The sequence below is a fragment of the Xiphophorus maculatus genome, chromosome 19 (assembly GCF_002775205.1).
Source record: "Xiphophorus maculatus strain JP 163 A chromosome 19, X_maculatus-5.0-male, whole genome shotgun sequence".
Lineage (NCBI taxonomy): Eukaryota > Metazoa > Chordata > Actinopteri > Cyprinodontiformes > Poeciliidae > Xiphophorus > Xiphophorus maculatus.
Genome location: NC_036461.1, coordinates 5,179,481 through 5,204,271, shown reverse-complemented (window position 1 = coordinate 5,204,271; position 24,791 = coordinate 5,179,481). Strand labels below are relative to the sequence as shown.

Below are 24,791 nucleotides of genomic sequence, written 5' to 3'. Positions count from 1 at the left end.
TTTTCAGCTTGTTTAGGTATATAATTCCTTAATCTTAATGAAAAGTATTAGTTCCACTGGAAGATTATTTAACTTATAACAATAAAATGTTCCCATATTCAATATTAAGGAATCATTGACTTAAAACCAGCTCCTATTTTATGCTGAAAAAATACTTGTAAGTTAGAACACTTTAAAAAAGACAAAACTAAGATATTTGTACTAGAGACTTGAACCAAAATACTGAAGGTAAGGTTTTTTGTTTTTGCAGTGCAGGAGGCAAAATGACAGAAGGGGAAGTTTTAGTCTGCGTTTTAAATGGCGGTGATGTTAGCTGGGTGACTCTCACCTCAGGGACAAAATTCTGGTGGGAAGAGAAAAGAGGACAAAACATGAGATGAAAACAGGAGATGCTTTCAAAAACAGGCTACAGGAGAGGATGTGTCTGGGAAAACATGACACGATGCATGAGGAGAGGGGGAAAAACTCAACTGGAGAATAGAAATGTTTATTTCACTTTTTCAGTTAAAAAAAACTCTTACAGTGAAATTTCTCTAAGAAAGTAGAATATTACAGTAGCAATTAATTTTTTTAGCATTTGCTAATTTGACAGTTCTCCAGCAGACTGTCACTACAAAAAATTGTATAAAAGAAACAGGTATGCAAAAGTATGCAAAAGGAAAGTTTAGTGGAAGAAAAACATATCGTAGGAACTTAAGATTATGAAAGAAAGTCTCATTCTAGTTGTGAATCGGAGTGCTGTTCCTCCAATTCTGACATAAGATTTTGCATTTTATTTAAAAATCAAGGTCCCAGTTTCTGTAAAAACTGCAGAGAGGAAGAGAAATTGTTTGCTGTTACCTAGCAACCACAGCCAAGTCTAGTAGCCCTGTTACCTAGCAACCCAAAATGGAGCTCCAGCACGAGTGGTCAGCCGATTTTACCACTGCTGGAAAAGATAAGTCTTTATTCGTTGACTTACCATCTATAAACCATTTGCTGCATTCTTGTTGGTTGTGCAGGAGGCTCTACGTTTGCTTTTCAAACATGTATGGTTATATAATTTTGCATGTTTGCAGCCAATTTGACGTGCGAGTGTAAATGTTGAATTGGGGGCTCTGGCCAGCAGCAATTCATTTGGATTTAAAGTGGCAAGAGGCCGTAAACCAGCTCAAAATAGGCAGAAGTGAACAGACTGATATCTCACTACCTAAGAATGATTCTTTTAGAACGTTTTTCCTCTAGTTTTAGTGAACAAAGTATTTGAGCTGAGAGGTTTGTTTGGACTGAGCTGCTCCTCTTCTGATTATGTTAATGTACGTAAGTATTAAATATAAGTTTCCAGTTTTTAAAAAAAAAAGGTTTGTGGGTGCGGCTTATAGTGAGGTGCGCCGTATAGTCCGGAAAATACGGTAATAACTAAATTAGTTGACGATTATCTCAATAATTGATTAATCCCGATTAATTTGTTTAATCGTTTCAGCACTTAATAAGACCTGGTGAATCTTTCATAAAAATTGCACAAAATATAAATCAAAAACAAAAAACAAATCTATCAATCTGCTGAATGGTATGATGGAGTATTAGGGTGATGCTAAGAAAATAAAAAATAATAAAATTATAAGAATAAAACTGTAATATTACAAAAAATGTAATTAAAATAATATGAGACTAAAGTCACAAGTTAATTTAATTTCCCTTTGCAATCAATAAAGTATTTTTGAATTTGAACTGTAATTTAAGAATAAATTTATATTACAACTTTAAAGTCATGTGAGAATAAAGTCGAAATAATAAAAGAATAAGATCGCTATTATGAAGACAATGGTTATATTTCAACTTTATACTCATAATGTAACTTTAATCTCATATTTTTTTTACTTTTAATCTCTTAATTGTATGACTTTATTCTCAAAATATAACTTTATTCTCATATTATTTTGATTTTATTCTTATACGACTTTCTTCTTGAAATATTAATTTCTTCCCATATTATTACAACTTTATTCTTGTATTATTTAAATGTTTTACACAAAATATTATGACCTCATCATCATATATTTTCACCTTTATTCTCATAAGAATTAATTCAGGTAATTGCTGACTATAGGACGGTACTTTAGGAATCCTCTGTTTTGACTCCTGACCTCTTGTTGGCAGCCGGGCCGGCGTCCTTCCTGGTCCCGGGTCCAGACGGGGAGGGCAGGGTGCTGCTGCCTTTCTTCGGCAGGACGGTCCCGTTGTTGACCGTGGGCCGCAGCGGCAGAGTGGCGATCAGCGGCCTGGCTGGAAGACAAACAACCACAAGCAGAACGGCGAGGAGCGTCAGCTGCAGCGGTGAAACGTTTATATCAGCGACGAGGGAGGAAAGTAACAAAACATAAAACACTAAACTGATCACTTTATATCCGGATTTACATTTTAGTAATATTAAGCTACTGTTTGGATGTTTTGACATTATTCTGGAGGATCTATCAAACCCACTTACTTGATTTGGACACATTATTTCCAGAAGAATTCGCCACTCTGATAAATTTCTTGTAATTATAAAAATGTTGAATTGTAAAGTTAGGGAAGACCAAAAGTGTTCATTTTCATTGGTCTTGCAACTGACGATTATTCTTAGTCGATTATTCTGATGATTGATCGATTAATCGGATAAGAAAATTGGGACATTTTGCAGATTTTTCAGCTAACAATTTCTTTTCGTTTTTTTTTTTTTTTTTACAATATTAGAAATACACTAAAATAAACAAATAATTGTGCTTTTTAAATAAGAAAAATATTTTATTTCCTAAAATGTAATGACGTAGCATTCCTTTAGGAAACACTAGATTATTTATAGCAAAAGATGCTAAAAAATATGTATATTTCTAACATCAACATGTGAAAAGATTCGCTCTTTCTGCTTCATTTATTAATCAGTGGATGCTTTTTTTTTATATTAACCAATTAATACTTTGATTGAAAAAGGTGAACATTTTTCTGAACCAGGTGAAACTAAAATTTATGTTAAATTTTTTAAATCTTAAAAACAAAATGTATATTTTTGTTAAATTTTGACTTAATTACTGCTCTGAATAGGTTATTTTTTCAGCAGAATTACCTTTTTTGAGTCAGTTAAAAATTAATAAATCACTAAATTAGTTTGCAATTCTTTTAAATAATAATTAATAATTTAATAATAATAATAATTAGTCACGGTTCATGCGATTACTTGTTTTTGCCCTAGTATTTATCACTAAGCCTTAAGTGTCCCTCCCTCTATATCCACATCCTTTAATGTGAGGACAGATACAGATTTAAAAATAGTTTGTTCATACAAAGGGGAAAATAAATGTTGTCGTAACTCATTAATTAAAATAAAAAAAATTTAAAACATTTTTCCTTAGAACTACAGCATTAACATAGATGTTTGTACTAGTTTCATGATAATTTTCTAATAAATCAGTTTTACAGATAACATGACGTCACAAACCAGAAGCAAAAGTATTCACCCTCCTTTTGAAAAAGTCTATGTATTCCCATCTTTCCCCTTTATAATGACGCACTAATTACTGTTGCACTGTTGTATAAAATCCCAATACGATACATTAATGGAAGTTCAAAGGGTTTGAATATTTTTGCTTTATCTACAGTGATAAATATTTAATAGATGCAGTTTCATCCAGCAGAGACACATGCATGCACTCTCAGTTCTATCTGCTCTATCTCTAGAGTAGTCATTATGCTGTGGAAACAAGCTGAGAGCTCGCTCTTTGACTTTGTCTTTTTGTTTTTCAGCAGAGGCACAAACTGTTCAGGAATCATCTGAGTGAAACTCAGAGCAACCATGAGAACTGAACTGGCGGCAGTGAGCTGATCTCTGACCTGATTCTGCTCCCTCTTTCAAAAACACCTGAAATCCTGATGGAGAGCGTCACAAGCAACACAAGCGTCACAAGCAATCCTCAGTTTCAGTGTGGGAAGAAACTGGGTAACACTTTATTTGACGGGTTGTGAATAAGACAGTCATGACACCGTCATAAACATGACACAACGCCTGCCATGAACATGAGTACGTCCTCATTAATATTGATGACTGTTGTCATAAAGTGTCATTCGGTAAATCATGACACTTTTAATACAAAGTTGACATTATTCAAAATGTCTTCCTTATGACAACTTGACATTAAGCAAGAAATCATGATCTGACATAAATTTGTTATAAAGTATTACTGATTAAAACTTAAAAATTATGTAGCTTTATGTTATTAAAGCAAAAGTTTAATCAGTTTTTGGACCTATTATCCAAAATTCTTCATTTTTTTCTCTTTTTTTTAACCTGTTGTTCTACTTTCATTTGGTTCTCAACTGCTTCTAAAAACATCCCAAATGCTTAAAAGAAAAACATTAACTATTTTTTTTTTTGGCAATGATTTAATGTTTTTTGGTGTCTAGATTCAAATGAGCCTCCTGGTTGCCTAGCAACCTCATCCCAGCCCGTCGCCTTGCAACCCAAGCAGAGTTCCAGCATGTCTGGTCAGCTGGTTTTACTGCTTTATGCTCTGTTTTGTTGTTGAGTTACCACCCAGAAATCACTTTCTGCATTCTTGTTTGTTGGTTGTGCAGAAGAGTCCACTTCTGCTTTTCAAAGCTGTATGGTTGTATAATTGCGCATCTGTTTGCTGCCATTTTCATGTGCGATTGCAAACGTTGAGTTGGGGGCGCGGACAGTAGCAGCTCATTCTCAACTGAGCAGACTAAAATGTAATTATCTAAGGATGATTTTGTGTAAAAAAAATGTAACAAACATGTTTTGTGAAGTCCACAAACTAATCCTAACCTGTTCAAAGAAGCATAATAGATCAGCTTTACAAACACGTGGAGAGTTTTTATTAAACAGAGATACAAAAATGACGGCATGCAGGCGAACAGACAGCAGCAGTGGCAGCATGCAAAACAATGCAACAAGTGCAGCCTGGACAGATGTAACATGTTTTGTGGAGTGGAATAAATCAAAAATCAGCAGCAGCACAGTTTAACTCACAGGTGTGACGGTGAAACAATCAAATCGCCATCATTTTCTAACATTTGAAGATACAGTTGGATTTAAAGAGGAGTTAGAAATCTGCCATTTTGCCATTTTGAAGTAGTTTACAATGTGTTCAGATCTGACTCTTCAAACAGGTTTAAATCAGGAACAGGATGCAAGATGCTAGACATCTCCAAAAACTCAAAAATATCATTGGGTGACATAAATACAATTAGAAAGATACCATACTGGTTTAACTGCCAGGGTAGGTTACCAAACTTTGCTCTTTAAGAAAAACTCATAAGCAAGACTATACTGCAAAAACACTAAATCTAACCAAGGATTTTTTTTTGTCTTCACTGCAAAAAACCCCCAAACTGTTTCAAATTTACATTTAATTTAAAAATACCTACCAGAATTGCCAGAATTTTACTGTATAAATAGAGATTTTAACAAACAGTATAAATACAGTATAAATATAAAAAATGCAGTTACCTCAGCAGCCGGTACTTCACTGTAAATTAGAGACGGTTTGTTTACAATGTACTTTCTAGTATGAACATCTGAGTACCCTCGAAATAGGAAAACATTGACTTATAAGTAACTTTTCACCACGATGTAGAAGCTTGTTTTCAGTAAATGATTCCTTCATATTCATGAAAAAGTACTATAGTTCCATATTATAACTTCTTCACTTGCAACATGGGAAAATGTCTTCTTACAAGTGAAAAAAATTCCCAGTGTTACTTATACTTTTTGATCAATATTCAATAATAATTGACTTAAAACAATTATTTTATGCACCAATATTTTGGTGAAAAGATACTTTTAAGTTAATTCTGTCTTATTTCAAGTGTACAAAGATATTTGCACAAGAAACTAGACAAAAAACACTTAAATCTACCAAATTTAGTAGTTTAAACAAGAAATATCCCTTATTATGAATAAATATGAACAGTGGAAACGGTTTTAGCATTACCACACTCTTCCTTCGCTCTGTCGTTCATAGTTCAGCCAATCAGAACGGCACTCCTGGATTGGCTGCTTTCAGCCAATCAGAACCCAGAAAAATGAACGGCGCTCCTGGATTGGCTGCTTTGAAAATGCCAGATAATTGTGAATCAAGTAGCATTGAATTTAAGTATTTTTGATTCCGAAGCTACATTTTCTTAGCAAAAATAAATAAAAAAAAATTACTTTAGGGGGTCCTAATTTTTCCTCAAGTAAAAAACAGTTTTGTTTTTCATTCTTGCTGTTTAAGAGAAATTAAATCTTTCCAGATACACATAAAAAGAATTAGACATCAAAACTTAATAGTAAATAAATGTTACATTTACAAATAAAATATTTTAGAAAGGTTGCATTTTTCATTTTGTGTAATGTGAATAAATGATTTATTCTTATTAACTTATGCAGCTGTAAGTAAGAACAGAAACAACTTTTATTGTCCCACATAGGGGAATTTCAGGTTTAACAGCATAATTAGGTATAAAATGTTCTTAAAGTGTTAAAAACAGTATATAAACTACAAGTTATAGTAAATCAAAGTTTTCTTTTATTAAATCTGTCTTCTAATCTGAACATTGTGCAGCATATTGAGGTGAAATGTAGCAGGCAACAACTGAAAAGTGCACAACAGGCCTGTTGAGTGCAGACAAGCTACAGCCGGCCTACCTGACTTGCCAAAACTGCTGTCTGCTGATGGAGATTTTCTCATCTTAGTGGGCTCTATCGCACAACGCAATTAACAAAACAACACAGTTGTGGAGGAGGAGAGAGTGACAGCTGGTCAGAGGAATCAAGCAGAATCTGAAGTAAACTTTGGCAGGAAGAAGAAACGTAAAGAAAAAGCTCCACAAACAGATAAAACCATGTAAGGAGAAACAAAGCAGAGGTAAAAGTGAAGGTTCTGGTTCTGTTACCTTTGGTGGGTCCTCTGCGCGACCCCAGGGCCTGCTGCTCCTCCGAGTGGTTCAGCCTCCGAACCACGTCGGCCAGAGCGGACTTGAGGAGCTGGATCTCATCCTCCTGCATCTGGACCCGCTGCTCCAGGGAGGCGATGCGGTCCGTCACCTCCATGCTGCTGGCTGCCGACGCGCTGTCATCTGAGGAGACAAGAGGTCAGACATGTCAACGTATTACAAGAAAGACACATTTAAAGGGACACCAGGCAAAATTCACATTTAGTACATTTTAATGCTTCCATTTGGATTTCTACTGCTTCTAAAAACAGCCAAAGTGCTTAAAAAAACACCAAGCTGGGGTTTTTTTTGGCAATAAATCTTTTAGTGTCTGGAAAATCCACCTGATTGTTAAAGGTGACCTATTATGCTTCCTTGAACCGGTTAGAATAGGTCCATGATATCATTCCTGGATAATGACATTTCAGTTCTGCCTAGTTTGAGGTGTTTTAGGGCCTCTTGTCATGTTAAATCTAAATAAGCTGCTGTTGGCTACGGCCCCTCAAAATCAACATTTACACTTTTACGTGAACAGATGTGAAATTATACAACTGTACATCCTTGAAAAGCAAAAGTGGAGCCTCCTGCACAGTTAGCAAGAATGCAGCAAGTGTTTTCAGGATGGTAAGTCAACAACAAAACTCTTGTCTTTTCCAGCAGCCATTGTACAGCGCATACAGTGGAAGAACCAGCTGACCAAACATGCTGGAGTTCAGTTTGCTAGTCAAGTGTACTAAGATATTTGCACAAGAAACTAGACAAACTAGACAAAATACCGTGTAATAATGTTAGGTGACAGGCAGAGTAACTTCATATTCTGAAATTTTTAAAATGGCTTATTTTCCAGACACCAATGCTACAAATTTTTTTAACCATTGAACTATTTTTAGAAGCAGTTAAGACTCAAATAGAAGTATAAAAACTCACTAAATGTGAATTTTGCACATTTGAAAGTCACTATGATGTTACCTAGCAACCCAACCTGAGCTCCAGCACGTTTGGTCAGCTGATTTTACCACTGTACAATGGCTGCTGGAAACAACAAGTGTTTTGCTGTTGACCTACCATCCAGAAACCACTTGCTGCATTCTTGTAGATTGTGCAGGAGGCTCCACTTCTCCTTTTCAAAGACGCATGGCTGCATAATTGCGTTTTTTTCATGTGCAATAGTAAACATTAAGTTGGGGAAGCAGCAGCAGCAGATTATTTGTATTTAAAGTAACAAGAGGCCCTAAAACAGCTCAAAAAAGGCAGACCTGAGCAGATTAAAATCTCACTGTCTAATAATGATATTAAGCAACAACAACAAAAATTTTATTAACAAGTTTTGTATCGCCCATAGACCTACCATAACCTCTTCAATAAAGCATAACAGGTCACTTTTAACAGGTAAACTTTGCCTTACTTAAGAGGAAACCAAATTGGATGTGAGGTTAATCACAGATTTGTTTCCAACGTCTTCCTGGCCTCTCATCAAGCCGAACAGATTATTATTTTGTCTCCAGCAGAAAGCACCGGCCACCAGGGTCCACTTCATTAATGATAACACATGCACCCCCACTTACCCGGGGTGTCCTCCATTAACACTTTGATGTCAGGGTGGATTGTTGAAATATTCATGTAAATCAATGCCGTGTTTTCCCCACAGATTGTTAATAACAGCCTGATGAATTATTCATGACGGAGCAGACCCACTCAGAGTCTGAGTTCAACCCCCCGCCTGGCAGCATTACGGAAAAGCCTCTTGACCTCCGTAAATAACATCTTCAAACAATCAGCTGCAGCAGTTGTTGATTTCAGATGCTGGAAGTAAAGTGGCATGATGAGCTCCTGAGGGTTCATGAAAGCTTTTTAAAAGGTTACATCCCCGACCGAAACTCGATCAGATCTGAAATAAAGAAAACAAGTCTTCCCAAACGAGTATTACATTTTAAAATGTTTTGGGCAATAAGTGGCAAGACATTTAGTGCGTCCTTATTTCTCATAAAAGTCAAGTAGATTTTATTTGTATGCAGCCTCACAAAATAAGAATGCCTGTGTTATACATTGTATGTAGATGTATAATTAGATGCCAGAAAAGTTGTGCTTCTCTTTCACACTAGACTCAGTTCAATTTGGGAACAAATTTGCAACATTTGTTACATTTTGCTGCTGCAGTTCACTTTCTGTGTTAAACAAACCAAATCTTTGAAAAACCTGTTCCCCTCCTCGCCAGCGGGGGCGCTGCACTGAAAACCACTAAACAAAATGACAAAACAAACCTCTGAAGAAAATACTGAGCTAAACTTCCTTCTTAACGAAATCTAACCAAAAATGGAGAGGCGTCAGATTTTAATGGTTGTAGGAATTTTCTTTTGTTTTTAGTAAAAGGCAGCAAGCCATTTCTCCTGCTAGCGAAAGATTCCCGTGTTTGTTTTGGTTGTATTTACGCAGAATGCCCTGCATTGTGGTCCACTTCCTACTTTTGGAGTAGTCTCTGAACTAACAGAGTTCACTTCAACTGAACCGAGACCGAGGTTTGTAGACCAGATTTTGCTTTTTTGGTCCGCTCAGACCAAAAAAGCAAAAGGAGTTCACAACTCCCCAAACAAACCGAACTTTCTAGACAACTTTTTAGAAACACACTTAATAAACGCACAGATAGTTACAAAATTAGAAGGCATTTGCTGAAGAAAGTTTGGTGGTTCATAATCTTAATGAAACCTCCCGCCTTCCTCGTCTGATTTATTTGTGTCTACTAATTAAAGGGCCAGCGTTATGTAAAATTGACATTTTGAGCTTTACATCATATTATGTCATTCCCTCATCAAAAACACCTGAAATGTTGCTATGATTCTTTCATGCATGTTTAAAAAATTCTTAAATCTCCATTGCAATCAGTTGTGCAAGACGCCTGGGTGGACCTAGCCCCGCCTTGGAGGACAAAGTTCCTCCTTTTAACTGCTACTCAGATATTTTTAGACTAATCTCAGAAATTTTTGAGTAAAAAACGAGGTCATTTCTGAGTTTCAAAAGTCGAAAATGTTCGACCCAGTGCCTTCTTTGAGGCATCGCTCCTCCTCGGAGCTGCAGTTTTCAAACTTCCACCTCACAGAACAACCGTCCCCAGCAAATCCTCCACACGGCTCCTTCAGACTAGCCAGCAGCAATTAGCAAACTTGGTGGAACTGTGCATCAGCTGAGCTCATTACAGGAGCTACCTCTCAGTGCAATGCTAGTAAAAACATTGTTAAGAGGTTAATAGAGGAGCCATGTTATGATGACTTCCTGAAGGCGTAGTTTCAGAAAGAGCAAAAGTTTTTAAAAAGACACAAGCCCAATTTCAAGGCATTAAAAAATGTCTTTTAAGCCATATTTGATATATATAGCATTCTTTCACAACTGAAGTTATCATAGATCCTTGATTGTGCTATAAAATGGCTGGAAAATACATAATATTGGCCCTTTAAAACTTCTATAACAAAACAACAAACCAAGCTTACAAGAGCAATGATGAATTCATTAATTTTCTTAAAAATAAAAGCATAGATGTTGCCAGAAACGACTAACTGCTTTCCTCTCCCCTGCAAATATCTCACCGAGGCAATCCATGTACATGTTTATATGTGGATGTCTGGCAGGATGTGAATGTCCTCAGATAAAGCTTCTCGTGTCTGCTGAGAATCTGCTGTGAGTCTGTTCTGTACACAGACAGCGATGGTGTAGCTGCCGTACAATGACTGGGTGTCACAGCTCTGAGCTAACATCCTCCGTCTGTCACCCGGCTCCAGCCAGTCAGAGAAGTTCCTCCAGAAAAACAAAAAAAAATGCTTCCTAATGACACCGTCACATACTTTCTACCCAGAGATTCACATCACTGAGGTGTCAATCTTTATTTAGCAACACATCCATCACAGTGTGGAGACTTAAACATTGTTCTGTCTGTGGGAGAGAGGATCACTGCCCAATAACAATCTCCAGTGGGGTCTTCACACCTGTCAGCCATCATCTTTAATCACTGTCCGTCTTCTTTAGCTTCCCTCCAACTTTTCCCCAGTCTGTTCTGGTTTCATTACTGGACCAATATGTGGCGGGGTCACAAATCTGAGACCGTGCTCTCTGCTCACCTTAATGGATCTGGGCATGGTGTCCCCCACTACCTCCCCCTGTAAAACGATGAGATTCAGGCAGGCAGCCGCAAGCTTGACTGCATGTCCATCACTGCAGCTACAGGGGGCAACAGGAAGGGCAAATACAAAACAAAACCTGCTCATGATTGTCTCTTTTTATAATAAAGGCTTTCAGTAGATAACAATAAACACAGATAAAGTTCAGACGGCAAAAACACAAAATATTACCAAATATTTTGGTCTAGTTTCTAGTGCAAATATTCTGAAATAACACAAAACTAACTTCGAAGTAACTTTTCAGCCAAAAATGAGCTTGTTTACAGTCAATAAATCCTTAATATTGATGAAAAACTATAGTTATAAGTAAAATAATCTGCCAGTAGAACTAGTACTTTTTCATGAATATTAAGAAATTACTGACCTAAAACAAGCTCTGATATTGTTGTATCAATCTTCCAGGCCTCTCAACTAAAAACCCACATGTTTAGAGTTGCTTTTGAAACTTAATCAATGAAACATTAATCAGCAATCTGATGTGTAATGACAGCAAAATGTAATGTTTCAATTGCTGACTGTGTATTTTAGGACTTTTTATTTTTGTGTTCTATGATGTAGGTCATCTTGAACTGCCTTGTTGCTGAAATGTGCTATACAAATAAAATTGTATTTGATTTTTTATTTCATTTGATATCCTGATGAAAAGGTACTTTCAAGTTAGTTTTGTTTTATTTTATGTGTACAAAGATATTCACACCAAAAAGTAGACCAAAAATACTTGGTGAGATTTTGCATTTTTTGCAGTGTTGAAAAGCATTAGTACTGCCTCCTGCGCAACCAACAAAAATACAGCAAATGGTTTTTGAACGGTAAGTAAACAACAAAGCAGTCGTCTTTTCCAGCAGCCATTGTACAGCGATAAAATCTGCTGACCAAATGTCCTGGAACTCAGCTTATGTTGCTATGTAACGGGCTGGGCTGGGCTGGCGTTGCTAGGCAACGAGGCAGTGCCCATCAATTGTGACTCGACATTCCTGAAGTTTTTGAAACGATTAATTTTCAACAAAAACCATTAACTTATAGCCAAGAAACAGCTGGGTATTTTTTTAACACTTGGGTTGTTTTTAAAAACAGTTGAGACGCAAATGGAAATATAAAAACATGTAAAATGTAAATTTTGCGTAATAGGTCTCCTTTAGGGATGAAAAGCTATCCAAACCCACTGTCTTCCTCTTAACTCATCTGCTAACTCTGATAAAACCACAAAAGTTGAGCTACAGCTCATTGAGAGTTATTTTATATACCAGCAAGAATGGTTGAACCACTTAAGTTGATCTTTTTTAAATTAATACATTAAAACATTTTTTAAAACTGCATTTTGGGTTTACTCAAGTTATCTTTCTTTGAATTGAAAGCTCATAAGTGTGGCAACCTTCCCCACCCCCACCAAAAGACCAAAAACAGATTAAATCGTTTTTACAATTATATGCAAAACAGGAATTTAAAAAACACATGTGAAGCTCATTCCAAGAACGCGGAGAGTTCAGCTGTATTCAGCGTGTTGGATCTTCTCATGAACAGATGGTTAATGTTGAACATGCCAACAATCCACGACGAACAGGCTGGTTAATGTTCGCTTTCTTTGCTCCAGGAGAGCAGAGACGTTTCACTAAGCTTCAAAAAACCTGATGGAAAGTTCAGGAAAAATCTGTCGGATGATCTAAAAATCCACAAGTATTTGCACAAATAAAAAGATGATAAAACTCAAAATGGCTGCAGGGAAAAGCCTGTTGAAACACTTTGACTTCTGTTTGTTTTCCAAAGTGCATGTGAAATCACCACTTCTGGCTTATCTGCTGGACAAACCCACCGACAGCTGGTTCCTTTTCCAGAATATTCATTTGTTTGTCCAGATGGTGCATTGCCACTGCAACTTCAGCTGGTGAAAATTGATCCTGCAGGACATAAATTTTTCCCAGTGAGTCTCATTTGTTAAAAGAAACATCTGAACTCACTTTGCTGCTGGCTTTACTAATGGAGGTCCCGAATGTTACTCAACTGGCTTAAAGAAATAAAAAAGAGGTAACATTCTGTCACTGGTTTCTCATGATTATTGGTTTAGTAGATCATAATAATTTCACCAATCAACTCCAATCATTTTTGAGTTAAATAGCTGGATGTCATTAGTTCTGACCCCAAACAGTAAACTGAAACATTTAACCAAGAGAAATGAAAAAAGTCATACTGCTTCTCCTAAATATGAGGTGGGCTCCATCCTGGAGTTAGCAAAAAGTGATCACTTAAATTATTATTCAAAATTTACATTTCGCTTGTTTTTATACTTCCATTTGGGTTTCAACTGCGTCTAAAATAAGTCCAAGATCTTAAAAAACCCACCCAGCTGTTTTTTTGTCAATAAATTTTGTGTCTTTTGGTGTCTGGAAGACGAACTGTTTCAAAACCTCCCTGTTGTTGCGTCACATTCAGCAGGCACTGCCTGTTACCTAGCAACCCCAGGCACCCCATCCCCATCACCCAGCAACCTAAGCTGAGTTCCAGCACTTCTGGTCAACTGGTTTTACCACTGTACAATGGCTGCTGGAAAAGACAAGTGTTTCATTGTTGACTTATCATCCAGAAACCACTTGTCACATTCTTGCTGGTTGTGCAGAAGACCATTCCATTAACCATAGGATTTTACAAAGTGAAATTATTAAAATAAATTAGCTTAATGGATTTTTCTTCAGCTTTTGGACTAGAATGAGGTGTCTCTTTTTGGCTATAGATGTCTTTCACAAAACTGCAATGAAAACAGTTTAATGTGATCAACAGCAGGATCTTACTACTGGCGAAAACAACAAAGAAGACGACAGGAAGTGGTAGAAAAATTATGGATTGTTTTATTTTTTATTTTCCCCAAAACGCCGCATACTTAGCCGCTCCCAAGTATAAGCGGCTTGTTGCTCCAACGCCTGAATAAGATGCTAATGTCTCCTCTGATGGCTAACAGATGGTTAGCGCTAGCACCATGGATTAATTACGAATGAAATCTCATGTAACTGTTTACATCCATTGCTGACATGTTTTTTTTTTACGACTTACCGCGTGAACAACCGTGTAATTTTATTTGAATTTCTTACTTAATGGAAACACCATAATTACGAAATTGCTTTTTTTTCCAACATTAGCAGAATACAAGATTTGTGTGGATTAGCAGTGGAAATGCAGCTAATGATGCATCCCACGAGTCGGCTGCGGTCAGCAGCAGGTGATCTGCTGATGTCGTCGTAGCGAATTAACAGGTCAGTTGAGGGAAACAGGTGCCTGATTACAATGAGCTGCTAAAGGCTCTTTGGAAATTCTCACATACGAGACCTGTAGGGGGATTAAAGGGCAGAAAACAAGCAGCACAGAGGGAGAGGAGTGCAAAAAAAGAAAGCAAAGCAGACTGGGTGGCTTCATATGGCGACACAGCATCACTGAAAGCACTCAAAACTTTGCATGTACAAAGGTCAGCAAAGAGTCAAGGAGGAGATGATAACAGGCGAAACAATCCCCACGAGGGGTTAAAGCGCCGTCTTCCTCTCAGTCACATCCTTCCTGAAGTCAAACTCAGGTCAGACGGCGGCCCCACCTTCATCCTCTCACCCTGACAGGAATGGCGACCTCAAAAAATAAGATGTAAAGCTGTTCCAGCAAAATGCTTCAAGGAGAAGATAAAACGTCAAGGGTTTGTGTCTTTAAGAAAGACTAGAGATAGTTTCCTAATTATGGATGTTTATTTTATATTCATATATATAAATAATGATTTCAGATGTGAAGTGTATTCATTTCTTAAAGGTGACCTAGTATTCTTCCTTGAACATGGGATATGCAAAATATGTGGGTTACATGTTTTGCACAAAATCATTCTTAGATAATGAGATTTCAGTCAGAATGATTCTTTTTAGAGCTCCCTGTCGCTTTAAATCCAAATAATCTGCTGCTGGCCACGCTCCCTAACTCAACGGTTACACTCTGACGTGTAAATATATACAACCGTACATCTTTGAAAAGCATTTATATAACCGAATGAACAGCAATGGAAAAATTTATGGGAACATCCTTGATAAGAATCAGAAATTAAATGAAGCAGGATTTTTCAGCTTGATATTGATCTCAAATGCTAATTATTTAGCCGTAGCTAAATAATTAAATCCAACTGAAAACATATTGAAAGAAGTCAAGATCAGAAGATCTGCTACATGTCTGTGATGAGGTTTAAGTGTTTAAACATTTTCAGAACTGTAATGTTTAAGCAGTCTCCACAGATAAATGATTAAAAAAATGAGAAACAGAGAGCAGACCAGCCACATAGCCAGAAATAATTGGCAAAAAAAGAAGAAAAAGTAGACAAAGACGTGGCTTCCATTAACCCGGGAACACGTCAGATATAAACCGTTATCCCAACACGCTGTTTAACAAAACACACGCTGTCCTGCCAAAGAGGAAGTGCAGAGGGATTACGGAGGATATGTGGAGCAGATCTTACTGAACGTCAGCGATCCCTAAAGTCAAAGCTTAGCGTCATAGATCTGTTTTCTCTCTGTCTGTGAAAATGCTTTTTTAACTATCTGCTCGCAATTATACCCTCAGAAAACGTCCCAAACGGTTTAAACAAGCGTGAAGAGGCTACCTGGTGAAATTTATTACATTAGTGTGACATTTAATAAAGTCGATATGTATCAAAATATCAAAGGAGTTATGTTTACTTGAGTAAAAAAATACTTTTACTGTGCTGTACCTTTTACTCTTACTTGAATAAATTTTCTGGATTTTCTACCCACTGAATGAGAAACATATTTTACCAAAAAACTCACCAGACACACACTTGCAGTTTTTGTTACTTGTATGAATTATTGTCTTTTTTGTCCTTAAAATATGAACATTTCCACTTAACTTTATATTTTGGTCCATCTGATGATGTAATTTTTAAATATTAAATGTCTGATAATTTGATCAGCTGCTACCTTTTACTTTTACTTGAGTAAAAATATATTGAAGTAGTCTGAAGTACTCTTACTTTAGTAAAATTTTTGCGTACTCTCCCCACCTATGCAGATGCAATTTTGAATCTATAACATAAAGAACCATTTTACAGAAAAAAGGGCATCCAAGAAACAAAGGTGAAAGTGGAGAGTGAGTGTTCATACAGGGAAAAGATAAAAACAGAGCACCAGTAAAAAGGTTAAAAGCTGCTTACCAAAATCAAAGTGAGAAAAAAATCCCAGTTTATACCTTATGTAGCTGTTCTGCCAGGCAGCAGTTGTTAGCATTGTTGCTAAGGTCCTGGGCTGGAATCCTGGCCACAGTCCAAAACATGCTAAGCTAACTGCTCTCTCTAAATTGCACTTAGGAGTGAGAGTGTGTGTGAGAAAAAGTGTGTGTTTGTCCAGTTTGTCTCTGTGTGATGGACAGGCAGCTTATTAAGGGTGTATACTCTCATCGAATGACAGCTGGATCTTGGCATCAGTCCACCCTCTACCCAGCAGACATGGGTGGATGGATATTCCAGAAGCTGGAAATGTTAACATGAGTTGGAGGTGGATTCCTACCAGCCCCGTTTAGTATATATATATATATACTAATCTATCAGACTATCTGATAGCTGCCATCAGACTGCTGAACTCTTAACTGGACTGCACTTAAAATCTGGTCTCCATTTTATACCTTGCACATGTACAGAGCTAAGTAACTTCCTTTTTACTGTCAGTCCTGCACTTTATATTTATATTTATATTCATATTTCATACTGTATTTTATTTTATTCTGGAGTAACCTCACAACATTGAAAGCTCAAAACATTGTCCTGAGCCGTATGCAACGAAATTTCGTTCTGTATACACCCTGTGCATGCAAAATGACAATAAAGTCAGTCTAAGTCTCTAATATTTTTTACCCCTCCAGGGGGTCTTTTGTGGGCTCTAGTTTCCCTTATGTGACAGTAGGCTGACAGGAAACAGGGAAGGAGAGGGGGGAAGACATGCGGCAAATATCGTCGGGTCCGGGAGTCGAACCCGCGATGGCCGCGTCGAGGACTCAAGGCCTCCAAATACGGGTCGCGCTAACCGCTACGCCACCACGGCACGCCCCCGTTTAGAATATTTTAAACAAACTCTAGTTCATGAATGAATCAAATCTGATTCAGCCCAGAAAAAACAAACTCTGGTCCGTCTACAAACTTCGGTCTCGGTTCAAGTGAACTCTGGTGCTGCTTGAATGCATATGTGAACACCAGGTGGTCTAAAAGCAGGAAGTGGACTACAGAGCAGGGCATTATGGGTAAAAACAAACAAACAAACTAGTGGGAGAAATTGCTTGTCGGGATTTATAAGCAACAAAAAAGAAATCCTACCACAGCTAAAATCTGGCACGAGTCTATATTTGTTCAGATTTTGTGTAGAAAGAAGTTGTGCTCATTGTCTTCTTTGGAGGTTTTCATGTTTCCTTCAGTGGTTCTTGGTGCAGCGCCCCCACAGGCGAGGAGGGAAACAGGTTTTTCATTTAGTTTGGATTGTTTGACCAAGTGCAGTGTGAAACAGAACCGCACCAGCTAAAAATGTAACAAATGTTGCAATTTTGGTCTCCAATGAAACCAAAACAGCAGGAAGCAAATAACAGTGCAAGGAATTCTGCACAAAATGCATGAATCTAAAACTAGCAGGAAAAATGGCTCATGGTCTTTTATAAAAGACAAAAGAGAAACGCTACCACCGCTAAAATCTGACGCTACTCCATTTTCTTTTACATTTTATGTAGAAGATGGTTGTCCTCCTGTCTTCTTCAGAGGTTTTCATGTAATTTCCTTCAGAAGTTCTTGGTGCAGCGCCACCACAGGCGAGGAGGGGAACAGGTTTGACACAGAGCAGTGTGAAAGCAAACCACAGCAGCTGAAAATGTAACAAATGTTGCAATTTTGGTCCCCAATCGAAACGGACTATCAGGTATAAAAACACTTCAACTCCTCTAAGTTAGTCCTTTTCCCTCCAATCAAAATAAACCTCAGTTTTCTGAGTGACATAGCAGATCTGCAAAAACAACAATAACTCTCATTTTCACATAAATCCCCTGCCACCATCTGAATCAACAGCGGCGTGACAAACAGCTGGAACCAGAAATCCTCTTCATTAGTGAGACTTTCAGGACCCAAACGGAGCACAGATGTACTGAGTCATGGCTGGCAGCAGCTCCAGGCTCTGACACAAGCCTCGCTCTCAGTCTCAACCTTTCCTCACATAAAACAGGCCTTTGTCCTCAGCAACAAACAGCCAGGAAGGAACAGGAGGTCCATCCAGAGCGAGAGGGCGCGTGGATATGCTGATGTTCCATCCTGAAACACTGCCGTCACAGAAAACATGATTTCCATTCATTAAAAATAGAAACAGTGAACAGCAACACTACCGGATACAGTTACTCTGCAGTGGATATTCATTTAATTTGGTCTTTACAGTACCAATCCTCAGTGAACTCCGTATTCTCTATTATTCTGCTATTTAAATATCCAGGCTGTTTGTCTTGCATCATATTAGGGCTGCAACAAACGATTATTTTAGTAATCAATCAATCGATTATTCTGATGATTAATTGGATTTTAAAAAATGACATATTCGCCAGATTTTTCATTTAGCCACTTAGGCCTTTTTTATACAATATTAGAACCAGATTAAAAGACAAAAACAAACTAAGGGTGCACCAATCAGAATCAACAAATTCAAAAAATAAAATCAGGATTTAAATATAAAATATAAATATGCTTAAAATGATTGAACTCATAATCCGGTTTTAAATCTCTGCTTTGTCTGGTTTTGCTGCAAACAATTAAAAAGTTGAAACTGAATAAAAAAAACAAGAAAATAAATGATATTCAGCAACAAAAAAATGTTGTGTCAGTTTAAACCAAACCAAGAAAAAATAATTGCAAATATCTTTCTTCCTCTCATGTCTGCACCTGTGGTCTGACGAATCAATTTTTGATGGAATTTCTAATGGGGTTTTCCGCTCCGGCTGGGTGCATGCAGAAGGGGGATGCACACTTCAATCACAGAAAGCCGGTTTTCCCCGCACTTCCCCCATTAAAAGCAAATGTAGGGCATCAATTAGGCTGCAGCGTAATCTGTGCAGGCTGCACAGCAGGCACCAAGAGGTAAATTATATTTGTTAACATCGCAACCAGACACGGTTTGGAAATGAGACACTCGGCTAACAAATTAATCCTGAGCTGATTGTAAAAAGTTTGGTGATTGATTTACATCTGTTCAGAGCTTTGGAAAAACAGATTGTTTCTGTTTTTGCTTTGTGGCAACAACACCAAGAAGTTTAGATCGTCAAAATAATAACCTGAGTAAATACATGTTGCAGTTTTCAAATGCTAATATTAAAAACTGCTGCTTTGTTAAACCTGAGTGAACTGAAAGAATTGATCAGCAACAACACAAAGTTTTAATTTTCCAAAAACTTTAAAATGAAGAAATCATTTGCTGTTTGACAACATGAAGCGATCTAAGAAATAAATCATTTCCTCATCAAAATAAATGTGATAAGAAAACGAAAACCTCTTTCTGTGTTTGCATTAAACACAAAATTGTGCACATTGAAATAATAAAAAAATAAATTTGCTTAATGTAAACACAGCAATTTCAAAAAACCTCACATTTTTTGATAAAATGTTTGGCGTTGTAGAACGAGGTGGAGTTTTTGGCTGCATCAAAATAGATGTATTTTGCAAAACTGAAAAGGAAATATCACACAAATCATGTGATCAACAACCGGATGTTACTGCTGGCGAAAACCACAAATAAGACGACAGGAAGTGGCAAGAGGATGACGGCTGGGCCTGTATTTTATTAACATATTGCATGAACAAACCTATTTTGTGTTTGCAATATCAGCAGTTTACGGTCCTTCAAACTCCGCTGGTTTGCAAAATGGCGACAGCAAAAGTTGTGATAGAACACAAGACAGTTTTTTATTCAATAATAATTGAATACATTTTTTGAAAATGGCGACTTCTGTTGAGTATTCATTACCCAATATACGTACACATAACCACAACACGATGCTTTGACATTTATTAATTCTGCACCTGTATGCAAAACTAACACTAAACAATATTTAAATAGTAATAACTAGCAAACACACTCTAACCGAATTAGACAAAAAATCGCAATGAAATATAACTAAATTATATCGAAAAACCCAAAATTATTATAACTCCGGTTTGCTGCTTCTAAAAGCAAGCGCTATAAAAAAAAGAAGAAACACCCAATATTTTTTTTTCAATAAGTTACTGTTTTCTGGTTTAACTGTTCATAATTTCTTGCCTCTCATCTCTTTGATGATGCAGCAGCTAAAAATAATGGCATCTCCTCCAGCGGGTTGTGCTGACTCGTTTGATTTATTACCAGCGGCCTCCCCCCCAGGTAACATCCTCGCTCTGCTGAGCGCGCTCAAAACGGAGCAGCGCCACTTTCCGATCTGTTTCTGCTCTGCTGAGGTATTTTTAAACATCTGTGACAAACTGTCCAAGGCTCTGTGACGCCTGCGTGTCTCATCTCCTGACCTTGTGATGTTAGGTAGACACACACACACACACACACACACACACACGCACACACCCACACACACACACACACACACACACACACACACACCCACACGATGATCCTCAAAATGCAGACACACATTTATGCAAATTCTCCAGCACAGATAAGGCGCATAACTTTCTTAGTGTTCAGCTCCAGAAGCTCTTCTTTTATACACTGTAAAAGAAAGAAAATCTCTAAATTATGGTAAAACCAGAATTTTACCATATAAATATAGTAAGATCTGTTTTGCAGTGTATATAAGTAGAGTTTCTGGAGCCAAGCAAATTAAATTATGTCATAAAAGAGAAAATAAAACCTGCTAATCAAAGTATATTAAGGGACAAAAACACAGGACCCGAGTACAGAGCCTTGAGGAACCCCATGGAGGATTAGAAGTTAAACAATTGGATATTAAACCATTAATTCAAAATAACATGAAATAAATAAATACTTTGATAAATTATTTACTAGACAATATGTGCAATATATTTAGTATAGGAGAATTGTCAACTCTGGAAAAAATTAAGAGACCACTTAAAATCATCAGCTTCTCTGATTTTACTCTGTATAGGTTTATGTTTGAGTAAAATTAACAATATTCTTTTATTCTATAAACTACTGACAGCATGTCTCTGAAATTCCAAGCAAAATGTAATATTTATTCACATATATATATATATATATATATACAATGGCATATGTATATAGCCCAGGAATTGAAACTGTGCTGCTTTACATGCCTGATTGTTTTAGTAGGTCACAAGATGAGGCTGCCTGAATGTGTGTCAGTGCAGATAAAGAGAGGAAGAGTGTGCAGGAAGAGTGTGTTCTTGTTAACTTTTAATGTGCAGAGAAAATCTATTTTTAATTTATTTAAGACAACCAAACCAAACACGATTACAGCTGCGTGGCAGAAGAGACAGAAAGGCTTTGAGAAGCACTACAAAGTATTTTTACAAGTAACAGTTTCTTCAAATGAATGTTTGATACTGGCCGGCTTTTAACAGGATACAATGAGAGCATTTTAATGCATTTTGACAAAAATAAAATATTTCAGCAGAAGCTGACAGCAGGCCCTTTTATATTAGCACATTTTCATGGTTCTTATATATTATTTTTGCAGATTTTAAGCTAAGCATTGCATTAAAGAGATTTGCACGCTTCAACCTGAGCAATAGCTGCGTCTAATATTGCAGTAACATCAGTATCTGTCAAGCATTTTATGTGGAGTTAGTTTTAATTTTGCATTTAAAATACTTTTAACAGTCATACCTGTAAGAAACATTCAGTTATTAGTCAGTCTAATTTGCTTTACTGGTATTTGTCTTTTATAGTTGTTACTGCAATGTACTGCAATAATAAAATAAATATTAAATAAAATAATTGATTAATTAATTTAGTATACAAAAACTTGCAGAAATGTACAATTAGGTGTTTTAAAATGAAAATTGTTGAAGAGTAAAATGCTTTTGAAGGGCTAAAAGGGACTAAATTAAATAAATTAATCATTAAATGTACAATGAAATAAATAAACGTTTAAATAATTTATTTACTAGACAATTTATTAAAGGTATTACGAAATAATTAAAATGCAAACTTATAATAGCTGATAATTAAATGTGCATTTAATCATTTCATGGTTACGGTTCTTGCACATTTAATAAATTGGCATATATAGTTAATAATTTAATGATGTATTTATTTATTTAGTTTTGTCCCTTTTAACTCTCCTTAGTGGGATTCCTCAAGGCTCTTAACTCGCGTCATTGTTTTTTCTTCCCTTCATATTCTTTGATTAGCAGGTATTCTGCAGTTTTTATGACATAATTTAATTTAATTCAGTTCTGTTCATTTATTTAAAGGTACTTTACAAAACAGATTGAACTAATACAAATATATATGGTCATGATTACTATTTCTATGATGGTAATATTGAGCTATATGGGTTTTTTAAACTACACGTTAGTAGTTTGATAACCAAAAGTAATTCTTCTCATTCATGTCCTTAATTATGCTTTTTTATCTCTTAATGCTACTATTCGTTTCTTCAGCATCTTATCTTTGTGACTATTTTTGAGAAAAAATATTCATTAATTGAAGACGGAAACACTTATTTGCATAAATTAAAATGCATAAAATCTAAACACGCCAGAAAAAGATCTGATCAGGATCTTATGAAATAGGTGCGTATCGCTGCACACATTTAATGAGCACAAGCTGCCAGTCTGTGTATCATTTCACTATAAATGGTTCACTATTTAGCGGCACTGAAGTAAAAGTGCTGAGCAAACCTTATCAGGGGGAAAGTGAGAGAAAACGGAGGGAGATAAGGCGCTGGATGGTTGGGGGCAGGGCGGCTCAAATCGCCCAGCTCAATATCTGACTGGCTGCAGATTAAAAATGAAAAAGAAAAACAGAAGAGCGCTCTGAAATCCACCGTGAGAGAGTCAGATGTGAGGATAAAGGGGCAAACTGCTTGAGAAAAAGCAGCAGAATAAAGCCGAGCAGGATTTAAACATGGAAGAGACGCATCTGGATCCGAAAAGAACGAGGTGCGCCGTCTCACTGACTGATACTGGAAATCAATGTGAGCCTAAACGAATCAGCAGGAGCAGATAAGTTATCCTGTTCAGGTCGATATTTATTAGACCGATCCACTGAAACATGTAGATACAGATTAGTGGTGTTTTACATCATTTCCTAATGTTTTGAAGCAGTGTTTTTTTAGAGTGCACTAGTGTAAATAGGTTTACATGGACAACATGTAAACAACAGCCATCGCTATCTACAGTAACTCTTTAAAGAAGTTGAATTAATATAAGCTACAACAACATTTAATTTCAATTTGGGATCAATAGAGTATTTTTGAATTTGATTTAAACAGGAGAAAGGTCAAAAGCAGAAGAGGAGAGATAGATTAAGATAAAAAAAAATGCTCTAACAAAGAGCTTGATAATAAATAAATAGCAAAATACATAAATCCATCTCAATAGATAAAACATTGGATAAAATATTCAACATATGGAATATCTACTGAACTCTGATCCTGAAATCTGGAATCAACTCACTCTCTCACTCTTTGGTTGCCTAGCAACCACCCACTGGGCAGCAGTTCAAGCACCCCCTAACTTCGGTTACCTAGCAACGAATTCCGCTGAGCAACTGACACAGTAGCAGTTTAAAGTTCCACCACTTTTCCTCATAACTGCTTACAAATTAAAAAAAAAAACAACGACGACGAAGAGGGAAAACTGGATGAAAGAGGAAAGGTCACACCCCTAGTCTGGTAGAATGTCACATATTTAAATCCAAAAAACTAATCAAAGATTATCGATGCCGACTGATATGAAACGCTGATATCGTGATAAGTTATTCAGTCATGTTGTCCAGCGCTACTGTAACACTAAACACTACAATTTCCCTTTCCAACAACTCATCCTTGGCAGGTAATCTGAGCGGGGCTTTGATCCTAATTCTTCCCCACGTGCCGCCATCAGTCAGAGTTCAGACAAAGACTTCTCTAAACGCAGATCCACGGAGAAGAAGAGACGGAGGCTAGATGAAGTCCTGTCACCTCTGATGTGCTTCAAAAATACCTCCAACAAGCATCAAAGCAGCTTCAGTCTTTATTAAACTCCCACCGCACCCTTCACATCTGCTCAGTCCAGCTGTACTTTCACTAATTAATCCCTACCTTCTTCATTCATGATCTCACGTTGCAGCTTTTTATCCATGATTCCTTAATCCTGACGTGTGTTTGAACATGGAGCAGAAAGATTTGGTAAAAACAAAAAGAAATCATTCTTAAAGGTGGCCTGTTATGCTTCCTTAAGCAGGTTAGGTCTGTGGTATGTTCATTACATTTGATGCACTAAATTATTCTTAGATAATGAGATTTTATTCTGCTCAGCTCTGATCATTTTGAGCTGTTTTAGGGTGCCTTGTCACTTTAAATCCAAATAAGCTGCTGCTGCTGGCCACGCCCCCCCAACTCAATGTTTGCATCACACATGAAAATGGCTGCAAACAGGTTCGTAATTATACAACCCTACATCTTTGAAAAGCAGAAGTGGAGCCTCCTACACAACCAACAAGAATGTAGCAAAAG

At 36.8% G+C, this 24,791-nt stretch overlaps 1 protein-coding gene across 9 annotated transcripts in view; it reads right to left on the bottom strand.

The window, feature by feature from the left end:
- The window catches only part of eml1 (echinoderm microtubule associated protein like 1), a 66,653-nt gene that overhangs the window by 21,432 nt on the left and 20,430 nt on the right, over positions 1 to 24,791 (bottom strand). For 4 of the 9 annotated variants that reach the window (XM_023353175.1, XM_023353171.1, XM_023353172.1 and 1 more), the window contains exons 2-5: positions 6,916 to 7,098; positions 6,668 to 6,721; positions 2,127 to 2,265; positions 329 to 343 (exon numbers count right to left, since the gene is read on the bottom strand). In XM_023353175.1, the coding sequence (XP_023208943.1) occupies positions 329 to 343; positions 2,127 to 2,265; positions 6,668 to 6,721; positions 6,916 to 7,098 (391 nt within the window). Of the gene's footprint in view, positions 1 to 328; positions 344 to 2,126; positions 2,266 to 6,667; positions 6,722 to 6,915; positions 7,099 to 24,791 lie in introns of those variants that run through there. The other 5 variants (XM_023353177.1, XM_023353178.1, XM_023353173.1 and 2 more) reach the window with 4 other exon arrangements.